General features: G+C 35.5%; 1 protein-coding gene across 1 annotated transcript in view; it reads right to left on the reverse strand.

Moving 5' to 3' along the window:
* CCDC102B (coiled-coil domain containing 102B) overlaps nt 1–21,995 on the reverse strand; it is a 245,136-nt gene that overhangs the window by 177,008 nt on the left and 46,133 nt on the right. Inside the window, exon 4 of the mRNA XM_021099354.1 lies at nt 12,611–12,719. Coding sequence (XP_020955013.1) covers nt 12,611–12,719 — 109 coding nt within the window. The remainder of the gene's footprint in view (nt 1–12,610; nt 12,720–21,995) is intronic.

Raw genomic sequence — 21,995 nt, forward strand, 5'->3', positions numbered from 1 at the left:
TGTTTACCTCTTGCTTCAGACATGCATAAAACAACTAAATGTTAATATATTTTCTTATGGAAAACAGAAAATGATGCCCCCTAATACTTTTTTCTAAGTGAAGTTGCCATTTAAAAAATCAGCATGTTTCTGTTCTTTATTGAGTTGTGACAGGAATAGTTGGCAGGATGGCAGATTACAGAAGCTCTATTCAAAAGCCTTCATCAGTTGAAAGAAGCCAGTCATAAATTTCCATTTATATGCATGCCCAGAATAGGTAAATCTGCAGGCCTACATTAGATTAGTGATGACCTGAAGCTGTGGGGGTTAGAGGGAAGTAAGAAGTGACTGCTACTGGAAGACCACTGAATTGTACTCTTTACAATGAATTGTATGAAGGTTAATTACATCTCAATAAAGCTATTAAGATATTTTAAAAGCAATGATTATTTTAATCAAAAAAATTATAACAATTACACCTTCTAATTTAATTTGAAATCACAAAGAGCTTCTGTTGGGAGTATTCTTAATTGAACAATCTGAAACACCGTAGGAGCTTGTACCTCTTACTCTGTCTCACTAGCACCCCTAGTTTAGGAGAAATCAAAAAGCCTCCTCATTCCTTTCTCTCTGTGTTTCATAATTTAATATTGAGAATGTGAATCAAAGTGAATTTGAGCATTTCACACTTAAATTTTCTCTCTGTCAGTATTAAAATGGCACGAATTTTTGTATATGATGTTGTTTGTAATGTAATTAAGTTGCTCTTGGATACATTCCATCTTATATGATTCTTCATTAATTTGGTGGCTTGAAATTTGTTAATATGTTCTTATTCTCCCCTAACATACGGTGCTTTGACATCTTTAGGGATTGGATCCTGACCTGCACAAATCTTTCCCATAACCAAATAGCTGACAAAATCATTTTTGTTCTTTGGGACTTTGTGCCTTTTTGTGTAAACAATGCAATATCTACAGTCAGCAAAAACCATCTATATAGTGAAAAAAAAAAGTCAGAACAATAGAAAATGGGCCAAAAGTAATGTCATAAAATACACAAAGAATAGATTTCATTTTATAATTGATGTTACTTACTAGGAGGACATGTAGTTCTTTTGGTGCCAACAGCACAAATGGCAAAGATGAAAAAAACCATTGAGTGGAAAGAAACCAGGACTTGTGGAGGTCAGATCTAGCCAAGTTATGGCTTTTTCGGTAAGGTTAATGTATTCAGATGTTTTACAGAACCAGACTAAGATCTATTAATCAATCAATCTATCTAATTTAGTATAAATATAATTTCATACTTTTTATTTTCCATAAAGATATTTATCATAAAGATTGGCTCACTTGATTATGTAGGCTGACAATCCTCAAGTTCTACAGTCAGCAAGGTGCAGACCAAGGAGAGCCCGTGGTGAAAGCTCCAGTCCAAGTTAAAAGACCTGAGAACCAGAAGGGCTCATGCTGGTGCTCCTGTCTGAGTCCAAACAGGCTTGAGATCTAGGAAGAGCTGATGTTTCAGTTCAAGTCCAAAACCAGGAAAAAAACTCATGCCCCAGTTCAGAGACAGTTGAGCAGAAGAAATTCCGTCTTACTTGCATGGGGGTTGGACTTTGTTTTTATTCAGGCTGATTAGATAAGGCCCACCCATAGTAGGAAGGGTCTAATTTTGCTCAGTCTACTGATTAAACTGCTAATCTCATAAAAAATCACCCAGAATAATATCTGACCAGATATCTGGACCCTTGGTGGTAAGCAAGACAATTTGATCTTTTAAAAATTATCACAATTAGTTTTGGGGATTTCTACAGTTCTCCCCGACCCAAGTCATGTTTTAGAGCAGCAGATATCATTTAAAGTGCACACCAGAATAATGAGCTTCTAAAAACATAGATATGTAATAAGTACTCCTAACGAATTAAATCAAAATCTTTCAAGAGACACCTGGACATATATGTTTTAAAAAATTATTTTCAGTTGAATCTAATGGATTCTGCTAATTCAGTAAAATTGCATTAAAAGATTGTGCTATTTTTATAATATTCAGATTATCCATATGGGAACCCTCAGGAGATTTCATCAGCACCTCATTTTTGTATATAATAGAAGAGGCTTAATGTGAATATAGAATTACATTTTCCCTTGGCTTTGATTGTAACCTCAGAATTATATGACAAAGGAAAATTGCCTCAAGTGACAATTACGCATTCTAAAATGCATTTCAAAGAATACTCTCTGTTCTAGTATGTCATCTTTGCCTTTTCAGTTCTCCCATATGATCCCTGTAAAAATACCAGCTAAAGAAGCCTCCTGTCTTTATTATTTCTTGGCTCTCTTTAAAATTACTGGTACTGGAGTTCTGGTTTGGCAGCATGTTAAGAACCAGATATAGTATCTGTGAAGATGCTAGTTTGATCCCTGGCTTTGCTCAGAGGGTTAAGGATCCAGCACTGCCATAGGTCAAAGATGCATCTCGGATCCAGCATTGTTGTGGCTGTGGCATAGGCAGCCATAGCGAAGATTTGACCCTTAGCATGGGAACTTCCATGTGCTGAGTGGGCCTTAAAAAAAATAGTAATAAGAGTTCCCATAATGGCGCAGCGGAAATGAATACAATTAGGAACCATGAGGTTGTGGCTTTGATCCTTGGCCTTTCTCAGTGGGTTAAGGATCTGGCATTGCCATGAGCTGTGGTGTAGGTCGCAGAGGCAGCTTATATCTGGCGTTGCTGTGGCTCTGGCATAGGCCGGCAGCTGTGGCTCCAATTGGACCCCTAGCCTGAGAACTCCATATGCCATAGGTGCAGCCCTAAAAAAAAATAATAATAACAATAATAATAATAATAATAATAACCTACTGATGCTAATTAGGATGCACCACAGCCCTGAAGAAGATTCAGCGATGTCCTGAGTTTCTACCACATTCACAGCCCTTTCTTTCTTTTTTTTTTATTTTTTTATTTTTGGTCTTTTTGCCTTTTCTAGGGCTGTACCAGCATCATATGGAGGTTCCCAGGCTAGGGGTCTAATCAGAGCTGTAGCTGCCAGCCTATGCCAGAGCCACAGTAACACAGGATCTGAGCCACATCTGCGACCTCTACCACAGCTCATGGCAATGCCAGATCCTTAACCCACTGAGCAAGGCCAGGGATCAAACCCGCAACCTCATGGTTCCTAGTCAGATTCGTGAACCTCTGAGCCACGACGGAAACTCACCCACAACCCTTTCTCATCAGAGCAGCTAAACTCTTACATAAGTTGTCATACTTTGAGCTGCTACCTGGACACAGTTCTGATGATACTGCTGTCTATAAGTTGGTCAGTGACCTAAAAAGTCATCTAAGACAGGAAATCATTTCAGCACGGGGGAATAATTAAATGAAAAGAGACCAAAAAACCACACAAAACCCTGCACAGAGAAGTTTATAGCAGCCTTATCCATAACTGCTAAATCTTGGAAGCAACCAAGATATCCTTCAGCAGGTGGCTAGATAAATAAACTGTGGTACATCCATTCAGTGGAACAGTATTTAGTACTAAAAAGAAATGAGCTATCAAACCATGAAAAGACATGAGGAAAGCATATCAGTAAGTGAAAGAAGCCAATCTAAAAGGTTACATACCGTATGATTCCAACTATATGACATTCCGGAAAAGGCAAATCTATGGATACAATAAGATGTCAGAGATAGAGCAAGGAAGGATGAATATGTGGAGCACAGAGGATTTTTAGGACAATAAAAACACTATCTCTGATACCATAATGGTGGAAATATTTCATTCTTCATTTGTCTAAACACACAGCATGCACCACACAAAGAATGAAACCTAAGATAAATGGTGGACTTTGAGTGACTGTGATGTACCAATACAGGTTTGTCATTGGTGAAAAAATGTACCATTCTGTTGAATGATGTGGACAGTGGGAAGGTTTGTATGTGTAAGGAGAGGAGATAGATAGAAAATCTCTACTAGGGAGAACAGTATAGAGGTTCCTCAAAAAATTAAAAATATAGATACCATGTGATCCAACAATCCCACTTCTGGATATAGAATCAAAATAATTGAAATCAGGATCTAAGAAATATCTGTATTCTCACATTTATTGCAGCATTATTCACAATAGCCAAGACATGGAAACAACCCAAATGTCCATTGACAGATGAATGAATTTTAAAAAATGATATGGAATATCATTCATCTTCAAAAGTAAGTAAATCCTACAATTTTCAACAACATGGATGAACCTAGAGGAAATTATGCTAAATGAAATAAATTAGTAACAGAAAGACAAATATGGCATGTCACATATAAGGTATTTCTAAAATAGTCAGCTTCTCAGAAGCAGTGAATAGAATGGTGGTTACCAGGGGCAAAATGGGGAGTCTTTTTAAACGAATACAAAGTTTCCATTATGCAAGATAAGTAAATTCTAGTAATGTTGTGCAACATAGTACTTAGAGTTAACAGTAGAGTATCCTGCACTTTGAAATATGCTGAAAGGATAGGTCTCCTGTGAAGTGTTCTTACCCCAAAGCAAGAACACAAGAAAAACTTTGGAGGTGATAGATGTATTTTGTACCTTGGTGTGATCATGGTATGGACATATGCATGTGTCCAAACTCATCAAAATGTATACATTGGTTGTATTTTTTCACATCAATTATACCTCAAGAAAGCTAAAAAATAAAAATCATTAGAATCACACCACAAAAACAGGCCATCTCTAAACTCCCCAGATCATGAATTCCTGTCTAGAGTCCTGGTCTTTAAGTCATATACTTGAAAAAATAAACATTTATAAAGTAAAAAGATACAATGTATGTGAAAAGAATGGGTGATTTTATCATTCCAGATTTTTATACCATAGAGAATTTTTTAGTAATAAACCCTACATTCCTGTTTCATAGCTGATTTTTTTCACTCCACTGTATGTAATCCATACTTTTGGTATTGGTACATAGCAAGAGTGAGAAGAGCTTAGTGCTTTGATCTAATCTCTTTTACAACAGGAAAACTGCTCCTGCAGGTGAAACAAACTAACTAACTAACTCTAATACTATTTACTAGGAGAACACCCTTATCTCCAGGATGGTCTTAACTGAATACCCCTGAGTAGGGATTTCTTACAGGAAAAGATAAAATGAGAATCTTTGGAATTATGAGGCAGGCATTATTGGAAAATGACCTGTCAGTTGGAATATAAAATAAAGCTGTTTCAGAGACTATGTGTAGCCATTGCCACTGTGTAGCTCACCTAGAGTCAACCTTTTTTTAACCTACTTTTTATCATCCTTCTCAAACTATTAATTTGTATAGATTAATTAAATATCCACTGACTCTGCTATGATTTAAACTTTAAAATAGGGTTGGTTAACTTAGATGCTAAAACATCTGATTTCAACCTCTTTTGTTATCATTTTGTGTTTCTCTAAATAAAGTGGCTTCTGCATAGCCTAATTTTCTTTCATAATACAGATAAAAGCCTTACAGTTAAGTAAGTCATCTCGGTGTTCTGAGGGGTACCTTGGCAATGTCTATAAATTATCCACTAGTAGTTCAATTAATTCTGACTTGTGTAATTTAGTGCTTACATTACTCTTAATTACATTTGTTTAAAGAGGTCTTGAAGGCACTTGTATTAGCAAAGTGGTGTCCCATACACTTCATTGTTCTTATACATTTATAGAATTCTGATATGGTATTTTATCAGCCTCTCTCTTTGGCCTGATAAGCTAATTTATGTCTTGCAGAGAACAAGCCGAACAGATTTTCATGATGGATGGGATGTTAGGGGTGAAGGTTCACTCTGGTGCCCTGGAAAATCTAAAATCCTCAGGGATGTAAAGCAGTAGCCTCACAAGGTAAAAGACAAGACTAGGATTTCAGCTACTTTCCTCTCACTATAGCCTCAGTCAACACTCAGAAACATAAGCATGCAGAGCTAGAGAAAAGGTGTTGGTCATCACAAATTATAACCACATTCATTCAGTACTGGGGAGAGGGAAATGGATAAAGCTGAAGTGACATATATTATCATGAAGCTGATGTTCAGTGGGAAAGGCAAACAGTAAGCAAACACCAAAACAACTACCCACTTTAGTTCTTTCAAAATCTTGCCCATTTATATGAGGGAAAATAGTAAAGGGAGCATTTTGGGGACTAAAACCATTCCTCTTTATAAAGCAATGTGTGGAGGGGTTTGGGATTGGCATATGCACACTGAGCTATATGGAATGATTGGCCAACGGGGACCTGCTGTAGAGCACAAAGAAATCTACTCAATATTCTGAGATAATCTATGTGGGAAAAGAATCTGAAAGAGAATGGATATGTGTTCATGTATAACTGAATCACTTCTTGTACAGCAAAAATTATCACCACCTGTAAATCAACTATACTTCAATAAAACTTTCAAAAAGTGAAAAAAAAAGTAATGTGTAGACTGAAATTAATGGCGAGATGTGACTGGTGGATTGGAGGTGAAAAATTTGTCCTGTGACTGTTCTAGAAAGAAAAAAAAGCAGCGTGGACATAGACGTAATTGGGAGGTTTTCCAGTGAAACAAAATACAAACATAAACACAAATATATGGAAATTAATATTCCCTGTGAACTAAAAGTGAAATAAGGAAGGCACAGTAGCTCCTAGCTGGGCCTATATGAACCACCCCCACACAAGCCCCCATTCTCCCCTGTTTTTTATAATCTCTGGTCACATACAGAATGTCCAGCTGTAAGACCTCTAACTGTCCAGGGCACAGCAGAGTCACAGATGGAAGGAGAAGGCTGTTCTTCACACACATGTGGGAAATGCACACGAGTCAAAAACAATTGTCTGCTGGGGACTGTCCTGTGGAATCAGGGGCACTGTGTTGAAGCAGTTGGTGCAGAAAGAGGGGTGTCCTTGGGAACCCACTAAACTCTCAACCTTGGTGGTTCAGCCAGCTGAACCCGGGTTTCCTTGGAAAGGAAATTTTTGTTTCTGTGATCCAATTTACAGTTTTGAATTAGCACTCTTGACATGACTGGTGGAAAAATGAATTGGTCAACAGCACAGGACAAGAGACCCAGAAGGAGAGGGCAAAGGGGGAGATAGGATGGCTCTGTCTGGGGAAGGAATGTTAGGAGCTATGGTTCAGAGTCCCAGTTGATGAGATACATTAATGGTTTTGAAAAACGTATATAAGCCCCTGTGTCCTTGTGTTTTGAGGCAAAAGGCTTTTCCTCAGTCTCAAGGGCTGGCTCAAGAGTTAATGATTAGGAAATATTGGTTCAGTTAAAAACTAGTTAAAACAGTCTCTGTGATGTTATGTCCTGCCTTGGCCCATGAACCTACTCTAACTGGCTTTTTACAAATAATTTCTTCCTTGCTTAATTACTTTCTTTTACTAATGATTACTTTCTAGTTAGAGTTATATTGCATGCCTAGTGTTTTCTTTTCCTTTGAAACACTAACACCTTCTTCCTTTTGTGAGCAATCTTCACTGTAGAGAGACGGTCAAGATGCAGTAACACTAAAGACCACCAGAAACCATCACTGGATGCCTGACTTTGACCTTGATGACTTTGAAATGATCTATGGAGGAAGAAGAATACTTCCAGGGACCCTAATCCTTATCAACAGACCTGGAGTTTTGTTTTTGTTTTTGTTTTTGTTTTGTTTTATTTTGAGCTAAACCTATAAAACCTATTGCTATCCCCTCTCAAGGGAGGATTAGCCTGCTATGGACTCCTTTGCCTGGCAAAGTGATATAGCTGTTCTTTCTTCTTCATCCAAAACTCTCTGATACTTAACTGGTGCCAGTGTAGAGAGGCTGGTTTCAACTACAGTTTTGGTTATTTTGTGGGAGTATTTCTTTAAATCACAAAAACAGCAATAGGAGACCACTTTTTAATTAGCTTCAAGCTTACAACTGTACTAATACTCTTACCATATGCCTATTTCTTTTTTTTTTCTTCTTTTTTTTTTTTTTTTTTTTTTTTTTTACAGCCTCACCTGCAGCATAAGGAAGTTCCCAGTAGAGGTTGAATTGGAGGTGCAACTGTTGGCCTAGGCCACAGACATAACAATGCAGGATCTGAGCTGCTCTGCGACCTACGCTGAAGCTTGCAGCCATGCTGGATCCTTAACCCACTGAAGGAGACCAGGGATTGAAGCCATATCCTCACAGAGACAGTATCAAGTTCTTGACCTACTGATCCACAACAGGAACTCCATGTACATCTATTTCAACTAAATACCTTCAAAGACCCTTTCTTTATGTAGGCAGAGTAGCTCCCATATGACATCACCTTTATTTATGGATTTATTTATTTATTGCCATTCCCACAGCATGCTCAAGTTCTCTGGCCAGGGATTGAACTGGTGCCACAGCAGTGACAATGCAGGATCCTTAACCTCCTGAGTCACCAGGGAACTCTTGACATAACCTTTTTTTAAGTGAAGATATCAGTATAGAATTTTAGCTACATATAACTCATAATTCAAAACTTCTATTTCCATCAAATCAGACAGATGTTTTGAGGTATTTCAGGTAAGGCTCCAATGTGAGCTCTAAGTATCATAAAGAGTACACATGGAACCTGTGTCTCTGTATTTCGTATAAACATTAATTTTAAAAACACTGTAAAGAGTTTACTAGAAATGTTATGATAACAAAAAGATTTTTTTTAATGTCTTTTTAGGACTGCACCCACGCATATGGAGGTTCCCAGGCTAGGGGCCTAATCAGAACTGTAGCCGCCAGCCTACTCCAGGTCCGCAGCAATGTGGGATTTAAGCCACATCTGCGACCTACACCACAGCTCACGGCAATGCTGGATCCTTAACACACTGAGTGAGGCCAAGGATCGAACCTGCAACCTCATGGTTCCTAGTCAGATTCGTTAACCACTGCACCACTGGGGGAACTCCCACAAAAAGATTTTTTTTTTTTTTTTTTTTTGTCTTTTTGCTATTTCTTTGGGCCGCTCCCGCAGCATATGGAGGTTCCCAGGCTAGGGGTCCAATCGGAGCTGTAACCACCGGCCTATGCCACAGCCACAGCAACTTGGGATCCGAGCCGCGTCTGCGACCTACACCACAGCTCACGGCGACGCCGGATCGTTAACCCACTGAGCAAGGGCAGGGACCGAACCCGCAACCTCATGGTTCCTAGTCGGATTCGTTAATCACTGCGCCACGACGGGAACTCTTTTTTTTTTTCTTTTTTTTCTTTTTGTTTTTTACAAAAAGATTTTTTAATAAAATCCTTAAAAATGTACCAGGTAAAAGCACAAGCCATTCAAAGAAAGATTTAAAACTTATATTTCATTTTTTTATCTTAGACTAATTTAAAAATGTTAACAATGTTCTCTACATATGGCAAAAACATCTTGCATTATGTAAAGAAACAGTATTTACTATTAAAGCAAGATACCATACTTATTTGCAATAAATATTACCTATCTGAATATTTTATTCTCTGGCTCATGAGATTTCATAAAAATAATCATTACAGCACTCTTGGAATTCATAATCTAATTCCAAATCAATATTTACAGACTCACAAAGGAAAAGCTGACTAAGTATTAAATTCAGCATGGGAATGGCATTTTGAATATAACCATCTCTATTGCTCATTGTCTTGGTTGCATTTTAAATACCTAGTGGATTTTGCAATTAAATTCTCATATTTACCCTTCTCTAAATGCCAGTGATTTAAGAATGATTTCCCTCTAAAGAACAGCAGACTTTCAAATATACATTTTTTTTTTTAAATCCTGGTCTATTAAGCACATCTGTTTCCAGTTCTAAAAAGTGCTAATCTTTCTGTTAGCCATTTTTAGCCAGACATGTATTTGTTTGTAATAATTTCAGCCATCAAAAAAGACTGACAGAGTATCCAGAAATGTTTATAGATGAAGAGCTGCAGTGAAAGGAAAGGTCATTTATTCAAATTTTTGAGAAGTAGAGGAAGAAAGGAGAATTCATATGAAGTTTGAGAGGATGTATCCTGACAGCTCTTTCTAATTATTAATTAACTGCACGGAATTTTGAATATTTTACACTTATAATTTCTAAGCAATGACATTTCTAAAGGTACCATACAGTTCTTGTTCTCTTATAATCTATTTTAAAACAATCAAAGCATATATAAAAATTACATGTGACTAAGTATTTTTATTGTTTTAAAATTTTAAACATTCCATAGTATTTTATAAAAATAGCCTATATGTATACACCACAGGTCTTCCAAAAGGTTCTATGATTATAACAAATTACTTTTTAGGAGGTAGAAAGAAATTTCCTAATAATCCCACATAAATAATTCAAACAATGTTTTTAAAGTCTCTGTTAAATTAACTTTCCATTATCTACAATACTGTTTTTTCATTCATTATCACTATTTCATTCATTGTTCAAATTTTTAGTTCATCTAACTAAAACATGAATTCTAACGTTTAAACAGTTGAACAAATTTTCCACCATTTTGAAGTTTCCTCTGTTCTAAAAACCATATCATTTTTTCCTAATAAATGGGTCACATATGTATTAATGTATACTTCTATATGTGCCTCAAAATATATACCCAATTTATTCTGTAAAATGCTGATTTTATTTTTTCCTCATCCATAAAACTTTGTCATGAAACTTAAAATAGACATTTGATACCCCAAAATACCATCTTTGAAGAGAAAACTTTAAATATTTTAAAATATGCATTTCATTTTGTAAACCAACTCAAAACCAATGCTTTATTCAAAAACAGCTGCCATGGACATTTTAAATTGACGTTACCAAGTCTGCACTGCCCACTAGTGGCAAAAGCCTGTAAGTGCATAATTTTAATTAAATTGACCAATTTTTTTTCTTTTTCCTTTTCTTTAAAGTGTAGTTGATTTACAATGTCCTGTTAATTTCTACTGCATAGCAAAGTGACACAGTAATATATATATATATATATAAATATATATATACACACATTATTTTTCTCACATCATCTTCCATCATGTTCCAGCACAAGGGATTGGATATAGTTCCCTGTGCCGTACAGTAGGACCTCATTGCTTACCCATTCTAAATGTAATAGTTTGCCTCTACTAACCCCCAAATATTAGTTTTATCAGTTAAGTTTAGAGCCAGTTATTTCATAAGGAAATACATATATACTCTAAGCACAACATGATTTTTGTGTTGTGAACTATGTTTTCTTGTATATCATTAATTTACTGTCAGTGTTCACACTCAGACACATCGCGTTCAGTTAAGTACCTGTGACTATAAATACTATGAATCCGTGTGCACATACACACACATTGTGTATTTACCCAGTGTTTAAGCTGGAAATAAAACCACTCTGACAATATAACATGACTCCATAAATAAGTTTATCTAGCCTGCTAGCTTTAATTGCTTAATTTAATCCTCATTGAGAAACATTCCCAAACTAATTTTCTGTGGTTCTCACTGAAATGACCTTTTATTAATAAATGGATTTTAAGCAGGCGGTATTGGGTTGACTAGCTGACTGGTTGTGAACTGGTGCATGATGATTACTCTGCTCTATGAACTTGGGGATGTCTGCATATGACCATATGTAAGGTATGTGCTGGCAATGAAGGCTCTTGAACATTCCCTCCTGGGATTTCAGCAAATTGAGTCAGTGACTCTACACTTTATCACTGCTGGAACAAACCTGAAGCAACATTCATATGGAATTTCATAAACAAAAAGGAATATGGCTTTCTACTTTTTAAACAACTGATGGAACAGTACTTTATATTAAGGTATGATTACATAATTGATTTAGATATGCAGCTCTTGAGACAGCTGTCAGCACACATATGACTTGTGTGTATATTTATTTGTATCTATCTATCTATATACATATGTTATACACACAAACTAAATGTTAACTCATTTGAGAGCATTTAGCTTGTCATTATTTTTGTTCAGTAGTTTTCTTTGCTTTGCTGCAACATACTTACCCAGCACAGTGCTTTAGTATTCAGAATACACACAATTAAATTATTACCGTTATTATTTTCTATGGCCGCGCCTTTGGCATATGGAAGTTCCCGGGCCAGGGATCAAACCGGTGCCACCACAAAGATAATGCCAGGTCCTTAACCTATTGTGCCAAAGTGGGAACTCCACAATTAAATTATTTAAATAATGAATATTAATAAATCATGGAAATTGTCCATGACAGCATATAATTGACAAAAATGCGAAGGCAATGTATAAAAGCAAGTGGCTTATCCGAATAACTATAATGCCAATACGAAAAGAACCAAATGCACTTAAGGTGATATTTTCAGACTGCTTCATAACAGAATAAGATAGATTTATTTATTGTAGATGCTATGATATAATATCTTCAGCTATTTGTCCCCTCATATATGCCTGGAATTGAGAGTTAATTGTGTCATGTGGTTGATCATTAAACCTATGTGTTTAGAACAAGATTTTTTATGGCTCGAGTTTGACTGAGTCCACTATTGCTATGTGAGCTCAAATATTCCTTTTATGAAGGGAATTCAATCTTCTAACCTCCTTTCCTCTTGTCTGCTCACTAGGTTACACCATGGAACAGAGAAAATAGTCAATTTCATGCTTCCTTCACTTCATAGGTCTCCATACCTCTTTCACACTTTTTGTCTTTGAATCTTTCAGTTCTTCATACTTCTGTTTCCAGACAAACAAAGCTGACTCCAGCCGTTCTATTTCTTTTTCCAAAGATAAGCGCATTCTAAACAGAGAAGTAAGGGCAAAATAGACTTACAATTTAAAAATCATTTTAGGAATGCATTCCATTTCAGATTTTCTATTTTCCTAATTTTTGATATTTGCATATGATCATTGTCATGATAGAAAAATTTTTAGCTTATGAAAAATTATAAATATTGAATAAAAGTGGATTTAATTTGTTCTTATGCCAATTGGCTTTCCAGTACTTTAAACATATTTAATTCAGCTTTGCCAATATAAAAATAATTGACTTTCTGCCTGCTTTCTCCTGTATTATCCATCCATTTCTTTCAATGCCGTTTATTCACATTGTTTCCTTACACTGGAGGACATACATGTTTCTAATTTTAACATGATTCCTATACAATTTCATATCATGACTATATATGAGTGAAGAATACTTGATACAGCAGAGAATACCAAGAAGCGCCCCTAACAATTTCAGAAGTCTATCACTTATTGGGGACCTAAAAAAAAGCTTTTAAAACCCTTGCAATTCTGTTTTAATAAAACAATTTTACTGACACCTCTAAATTATTCAAAATAACTGAAATTACTTTCTCTATTTTGAGAACAAGTGACAAAACTAGGATTAAAATCCGATCCCTTAATATCCCATCATTGAATTTTTTTCTACATGCCCATATGTCTATTAGAATGAGTCATTGAAAATAATTGCTTATTTCTGGTTGTAGTTAGCATATACCGACCTTTGCAAATGGCCAGTCCACACAGTCCTCATCTATGTGGTAGATTAGATTACTGTTAAAGCATACTCATTCTCTTTCCTCTACTTTCACAATTCTAGGCTTTGCTAGTGTGATAGCTGATGTGACAGATTGCAGAAGTTTGAAAAGAATTTGCATAGTTAGGCTTCTTTTGTTATGTCTCAGACATAGCTGTGAAGAGTTTCCCCCAGGAACTGCTCTGTGCCTAAGTAAACATAAGAAGCAGATCTGTGCCCAACCTTGCCAAGGAGCCATGCCCAGCTAGTCCACTGGAGGTCAGCTGACCCCACCTATGTTGCATTCACCTGGGCAAAATATGCTATTGTCTTAAGCCACTGAAAAAAAAATTTTTTTGGCTTTTTAGGGCTGCCCCTGTGACATATGGAAGTTCCCAGGCTAGGAGCCAACTTGGAGCTGTAGCTGCTGGCCCACACCACAGCCAGAGCAACACCAGATCTGAGCCGTGTCTGTGGCCTACACCACAGCTCACTGCAACACCAGATTCTTAACCCACTGAATAAGGCCATGTATCTAACCCACATCCTTATGGATACTGTTCAGGTTTGTAACCCACTGAGTCACAATGGGAACTCCCTTTTATTATTTTTGTGCAGCAAAAATATCTGATACAGACATGATCATTTAAAGGGGATGCTACCACAACAAAAATGAAAAATATGTAGACTTAATTTAGAGACCAGAGGATGGACAGAGGCTGGAAAAAACTGTGGGAAAACATAAGAAGCTAGAAAAATAGTGATGCATGCTGTTGAGTGGTGAAACATGTGGCGAAATTGTCACTTGCAGTGTCTTGGAAATAGAAACTGTGTCTAACACTACCAATGGAATGATAATGAGCATGATGTGACCCAAAATTTGAAAGGTGTTTGTGCAATTGGGCTTACTCGCTTATACTTTGGCCGTTAGTATAAGGACATAGCCCTGCAGGCCCACTGCTCCCAGAGGGAAGATAAGAGCCATGAAACACCACTGAGTTTCCCTGCAGAGCCCTGCCCAGACTAACCAACCTCCAGGGGCTCACAGATACCAGCTAAATCAATTCTGATTGTTATACACCTCTAGAATTCTGTGGTTGTTAGTTACAGCCTTATTGTATTTATAATTAACTAATACGCACAAACATGGATCTATTTCTGTGATAATGTCACTAGAAAGATCTTACGAATATATTCACAGAGCTAGAAGATGCATCCAGAATGAAAATGGAATGTCATTTACATATTTATAAGAAATATGAATCTTTGAGATAGCAGTACTATGATAATAATTTAAAATAGAAGTAGGCTGTAAACACATTAGTTTAATCTAATCATTGGATAAGCAGCCCAATAAGGAGTTACATAATTATATTTGCATGACTCAAGCCATAAAATTGAAGAAGATATAAAAGAATTTGTTACCACTTAACATCACCTCAAAAGACTCAGGTTGCAAAAAACACCAGTACCATTTACAGGACTGTAGTTTAGAATCCTGTATTAACATAGTCAATATGTTAACAAAGAAAAAGACTCAATATAGAAGTCTAGGTCGTACAAATACTGCTAAGGTTGTCCACAGCTCCAGATTAACTAAAATCTAAAATTCTGATAGATAAACAAATTTAGCCAGCTGGTAATATCCCAGCTACTTACCATGACATGATTTTTGTTCTGAGTGACTGTGTTTGGAATTTTAAGAATAAGGTTAAGTATAGAGGTCTGAAAAAATTTCCAAATACTAGCATTTTCTGTTAACTATAGAAAGAATATATAGAAGTCATTGTATATTAAAAACATGTTTTATATATTTGGCATTTAGGTTTTAAAGTTTTGGATGATAAGACATATTGCAATATTTAAAAGAAATTGAGTGTTGACTCAAAGTTGTAAATTTAGTTGAAAAATACAACAAATTGTACTATTTGTGACTTCATTGGAATGTTTAAGAATCATCATAATTATAACTTTAATTTATTTGAATTATATGAGTATAAGAACATGAAGGTTTTTGTCAGTAATTGAAAATCTTAAAAAGGAAAAGGAATATGTTAAATTAATAGAATAATTTTATTAAAGGATATTAATCAACTACATTTGTGCTTTGAAGCATACATTGACAAATATCCCCATAATTAATTAGGATAATTATTATATTTATAAATAGAATATAAAATTATACTTGAAGATTTGAGAAAAGTCTACATTTTTAAAAATTTATTTATTTTATTTATTTTGTCTTTTTAGGGCTACACCCATGGCATATGGAGGTTCCCAGGCTAGGGCCTAAATCAGAGCTGCAGCTGCTGGCATACACCACAGCCACAGCAATGCCAGATCTGAGCCACGTCTGTGACCTATGTTACAGCTCACAGCAACATCAGATATTTAACCAACTGAGTGAGGCCAGGGATCAAACCTGCATCCTGATGGATACTGGTCAGATACATTTCTGCTGAGCCAGTATGGAAACTCTAAAGTCTACATTTTCAAATTTACGAATTCAAAATTATGTTGAGAATCAATGTCAGCTAAATGTTTGATGATAATGTTAGCAAAAAAACTCATGTTAATATAAAAATGCTTTATCATTACTATAGAATAAATGTTGATCCTCAAATTATCATCAGAATTACTGGGGTAACTATTCCCTCAAGGGTTTTATAAGAAGTTCAAGAAGAACATTTAAAATTATGTTTTAAACTTTTTATCTGTTATATAAATTAGATCTAGAGTATATCTAGACTTAGAATAAATATTCTAAGCCCATTTATGAAATAAAAATAAAAGTATATTAATTTGAATAATATTTGTATTCCTTATATAAGGCAGATTAGTAACATTTAAACTATAGCATCATCTCTTTAAGTATGCATCTTTAAAATAACTGATATTTATTAGTTTAGTAAAAGAAAATTATGTATTTTATTTACATATACATGTATTTACCATGTATGTAAAATGGTACAATTTAGTCAGAGAATTGAGAGAATGGGCAGTCCATAAAAATTTCTTTAGTAGCAATGTGATGCTTGGGTTTTTTTAGTACAGATTTATAAAAAAAAATTTTGTGACTATGCAAGCATTAGGACATAAGAACATTGCATACTTACATTTATGCAGCAGAGGGCACTCTTTAAATTCTTAATTTTCTGGCCTAATTTATACTACATTTTAGAGGGATTTTCAAAATTGATTAATTATACAGTTAAATTTATAATTGAAATTTAAACTCATATGAACTACAAGGCAAAAAAAAAAAACCCTAATTTACTCTAAAGCATATTGCATATTTCATGCACAGATTCTTTAAAGAAATGAAGTTACTAAGATACAGCTCGAAAAAATATGGTATTTTAATAGATGATGAAAACTTTTAAAATCAGATTTCTAAACTATATAAAATTTGTAAGATCTGAAAAATGCTGTGTGAATCAAGATGGTTTTTATGAAAAGATATATTTCTATGAAATTTTTTGATACTTTGTTAACTATCACATAATGACCCCATAATAAATCGGCATAAATTTTAAACATCTAGACAATAAGATTAAACAAAATATTTTTTATGGGATAAAAGTTCCTGGAACATTACTATCTGACAACAAATATTAATCATTTTTGAACTGTGTGAAATTTTATCATAAACTATCTTGTCGGTATTTTCTTAGTGTCAGTATTAAAAGCAAATTTTTTGCCAGACAAAAATAATTAATTTGTAATAACATCTAGATACCTGCTTTACTATTAGTCTAAAATTTAGAGTTAGTGTTAAATGATGAATAATAAAAAATTTTACAAATATACTTTTTTAAAGTTTTATTGAAGTATAGTTAATTTACAAGGTTGTGATAATTTCTACTGTACAACAAAGTGACCCATTCATACATATACACATATCCATTCTCTCTCAGAATCTTTTTCCACATAGACTATCACAGAATACTGGGTAGAGTTCTTTGTGCTATATAGAAGGTCCCCGTTGGCCAAACAAATATACTTTTAATAAGCAACAAATCTGTCATTTTATGATTTGATTCCCAACTATTTATAACTACATCTTATAGCAGTAACATCTTTCAGCATCTTTCCTTTTCAGTATCTTTCAGCATTTTCATCATTTTCAGCATCTTTCAGCAAATAGCCAAAGCCATATATAGTTAATTTAATTAGAAAAGATGACTTTAAATAATACTGTTAAGCTCAGAGACATCCAGGAGGACCTGGGTTGGAGGTAATGCAGCCAGGAAGGCTTGGAGGCAGTGCAGCCAGGAACAAGGCCTTTCTCACATCACAGAACTAGTCCTGTGAAGATCCCACTGCCTGGGGCCTGTACACTCTCCTGATATCAAATGTATTATTATACACTCAAATGAACTAATTTAAGTAGAAAGGGATATTGATAGCTCACAGAATCTCTGGGAGAGCCAGAGAAGCAAATGTGGAAACTGCAGAGCCGGAAATACCAAAACCAAAGCTCTAGAAATCTTTCCACTGTGGCCAACATTTAGGTACAGACATGAGAGCATGACCTCAGTACCCCCAACTAGAGTCATGAAGGATCATGTCTCTAGAGTCTAGAGGCTACTGCTGTCTCTGAGGACAAGATTAGCCATTTCCACTGCCCTCGCCCCACACTAGATTGGATTCTTCCTCTTGAAGTATTATTAGCTTCTGCTAAAACATCTAGGTAGCTACCTCTGAATAGCTGTTCCTATGCCAAATAGTGTTTGCACCCTAATTGCAAAGAAGACTGAGATAGAGACTTACTATCATCTTTAGAGTCTATACAGAGAGATAGACTCTGTCTCATTAGGGACAGGACTGCCCCAAAACAAAAAGAGATACTTTAAAGTAAAAACAATCACAAAAATTAACTTGAATTATTAAATGTAAGAGCTGAAATTGTAAAATACCTAGAAGAACTCCTGAATATTGGTATTAGCAATGATTCTTTTGATTCTACGGCAAAAGTATGGGCATCAAAAAAGCAAAAAATAAATAAGTGGGACTCCACCTAGCTAAAAAGCTTCTGCACAGCAAAAGAAACAAATAACAAAATGAAAAGGCAACCCATGGAATGGAGAAATTATGTGCAAACCATACATCCAATAAGGGCTTAATATCCAACACACACAAGGAACTCATACAACTCAATAGCAAAAAATAAGCCAGTTGAAGAATGAGCAAAGGACCTTAATAGACATTTTCCCAAACAAGACATGCAAATGGCCAACAAGTATATGAATAGGTGCTCAACATCACTAGGCATTAGGGAAAGCAAATAAAACCATGATGAGATATCACCTCACACCTGTCAGAATTGTTATCATGAAAAAGATAAGAGATAAGTACTGGTGAGAGTGTGATGAAAAGCACACAGTTGATGGGAATGTAAATTATTACATATGGAAAAAGTATGAAGGTTTCTCAAAAAGTTAAAACCAGAACTATCATATGATCTCGAATGCCACTTCTAGGTATACAGCCAAAGGAAATTAAATAGTACCTCAAAGAAACATCCACACATTCATGTTCATGGCAGCATCATTTATAATAACCAAGATATGGAAACAGTCTACTTGTCTAAAAATGAATAGATGAAGAAAAGAGAAAAAATAGCCATCAAAAAGGAGAAAATCCTGCCATTTGAGACAACATGGATAAACCAGAGGACATTATGCTAAATGAAATATGGCAGCACATCCAGACAAACACTATGTGATCTCACAAGATCACCATGTGGAATCTTAAAAAGCTAAATTTTTATAAAAATGCTCAATATCACTAATTATTAGAGAAATGCAAATCAAAACTAGAGTGAGGTACCACCTCATACTGGCCAGAATAGCCATCATCAAGTCAAAAAATGGCAAATGCTAGAGAAGGTGTGGAGAAAAGAATATCCTCCTTCACTGTTGGTGGGAATATAAATTTGTACAACCACTATGGAAAACAGTATGGAGGTACCTCAGAAAACTAAATATAGAACTACCATATGATCCAGCAATCCCACTTGTGGGAATATATCCGAACAAAACATTCATTCCAAAAGATACATGCACCCCTATGTTCATCGTAGCACTATTCACAATAGCCAAGACATGGAAACAACCTAAATGTTCATCTACAGATGAATAGATTAAGAAGATGTGGTACATATACACAATGGAATACTACTCAGCCATAAGAAAGAAAAAAACAATGGAGCAGTTTTCCTGCCATCATCTCAAATTTTCTACCTGGGAAGTCTTTTTTATTTTTAAGAGATCAGAAATATACAAATAAAAAAAAAAAAAAAAGGAATTCCCTGGTGGCCTAGCAGTTAAGGATCTAGCATTGTCACTTCTGTGGCACTATTTCGATCCATGGCCCAGAATCTTTCTGCATGGTGTAGTAAAGGCCAAAATAAATAAATAAATAAATAAATATACAAATTCTCAGCACATGAGGAGATTCCAGATTCTGGGTAATTATTCCTAAAATTGAACAGTACTCAGGCAGATTTTAGTGTTCCTGATGAGGGAAGGGTTTAAGTCGATGGTGGTGGAAATGCACCCCCTGAGCTCTCTAGGTTGATTCCTGCACTCCCATCAAGAGAAGTTTCCCATGCCATGGGAACAGAGAAAAAATTATATTCACATCTTCTCAGTTCCAGCCGCCCACTCACTGAGATTCTAGGAGGAAGAATTTTAAAGATTAGACAGATTTATAGTAACAATATATACTATATACTTGGGAAACATTCTCTTGCAATAGAAAAAACGGCTTTGCAACTGCCTCTCATGGATGGAAGGCTAATGCTGATTCATGGACACATCAGCCTCATGGGACTGTTTTGTAAAGAGAGTGAGAAAGCAAAACAGAATCAAAGGCCCTGTTTCCCCCTTATTCTCCAGCCTGTCTATACTGAGGTTGCTGAGAACTGGAGGATTTAGTTACTATGGGGATTGTTCATTTATTCTAAGGAAGTCAAATATATATGTACGTGTACATGTGCATGAGTGGGAGTGTAAAGACACACATGCGTATCATTAAAATCAGTACCTTGGGGAGTTTACATGTTGGAAAACAGCATTTTCACATTGCTCCTATGACATCATGTCAGGGAAGGAACACTGTAAGTTGGAGAGAAGTCTATCACCGCTAAAAAGTTAAATCATTCAGGAAATGAAGCCCAGAGGTTAGAACTTGACTGAGACCTCTAGTTTCAGAGTATATTAATTGTTAAGATGGATGCAGGCAGAAAATTTCATTCAATACTATTCTCTTTTCTACTGATGTTGATTGCCTTTATTAGGAATTTATACTTGCTGGTAAAATAATAAATATTTATCCTTTGCCCAGATGCTTATATTATCACAATCTATGCATATGGTGAGGGAAAGACAAGGAATCTGAAAAAGAGAATTTGTGGTACAAATAAATCTGAAAAAAGGAATTCATGGTACTAATGAGAGACTGCTGGCTGATAAAAAGCTTATAGTATTTGTGTACAGTCTAGTGTAGGTTTTTTGTGCATACATATCACTACTTTAATCCATTTAAACTAGGGAAATTGAAATCATTACATAATACATAATTATATTCATATTTAGTGATTGATATACATCACTCCCAGGTTTTTTTTTTTTATTCTACCCATTAAGAATATTACAACTAAAGAGATAAAAAAATATTTTCAGATTTGGGGACCACATTTTAAAGCATATCAAATATTCTACACAATGCTAATAATATTCTAGGGTGATCATAAAGAAACATTAACCATGAAAGAACATATTGAGTAATTCGTATCAGTCACCACTTTCCTAGACATTGTGTTTGATCTGCAAAAGAATTCAGTGAAAAGCAGAAGTGATGCTATGTGACTTTTGAATCAAGGTCATTAAAATACCATCTATTTCTCTCTGTGCTCCTAAGATGTTCACTTTCAACCAAGCCATGATGCTGTGAGGGAGCCAAGTGGCCACACAGATAGACTACATGCAGATATTCTGACCAAGACCCCAGATGAAGAAAAAGATGAATGGCCAGATATGGGAGTAAGTGAGGCTTCTGAGGATTCTATTCTCCCTACCCCACCTCCACCCAAAGTTATCCCTAGACTTTGAGCCATCCTGGTTAAGTCACAGTTAGTAAGAGGTGGACCGTCCACACACATTCACACTCAGGATCGTGAACAATATACATGGCAATTGTTGTCTCAACAATAAACATTGTTTGGGAAGTTTTGTGATAAGACAACAGATAACTGGAACACAGGCATCATTACCCACATTTCCGCAAAGTTGACAATAGCACACTTTTGGTTAAGCCTATATCATACCGTTGGAGTATGTCAGAACCAAGATGAATAACCAGGTGATTTAATCCCAAGTCTAGTGTTCCTTCCTCTTTACCACAAATGGTCAATGAATAAAGCATCTTTTTCGGCAATCAACAACTCACAAAACTGTGAGTTGTCTGTTATGAATATTAACATATCCATTCATTTTTTATTGACACACTGAAATATATGAATGCTCTACAAGTTAGATAATGCGCAGG

This window comes from Sus scrofa, chromosome 1 (genome assembly GCF_000003025.6).
Source record: "Sus scrofa isolate TJ Tabasco breed Duroc chromosome 1, Sscrofa11.1, whole genome shotgun sequence".
Taxonomy (NCBI): domain Eukaryota; kingdom Metazoa; phylum Chordata; class Mammalia; order Artiodactyla; family Suidae; genus Sus; species Sus scrofa.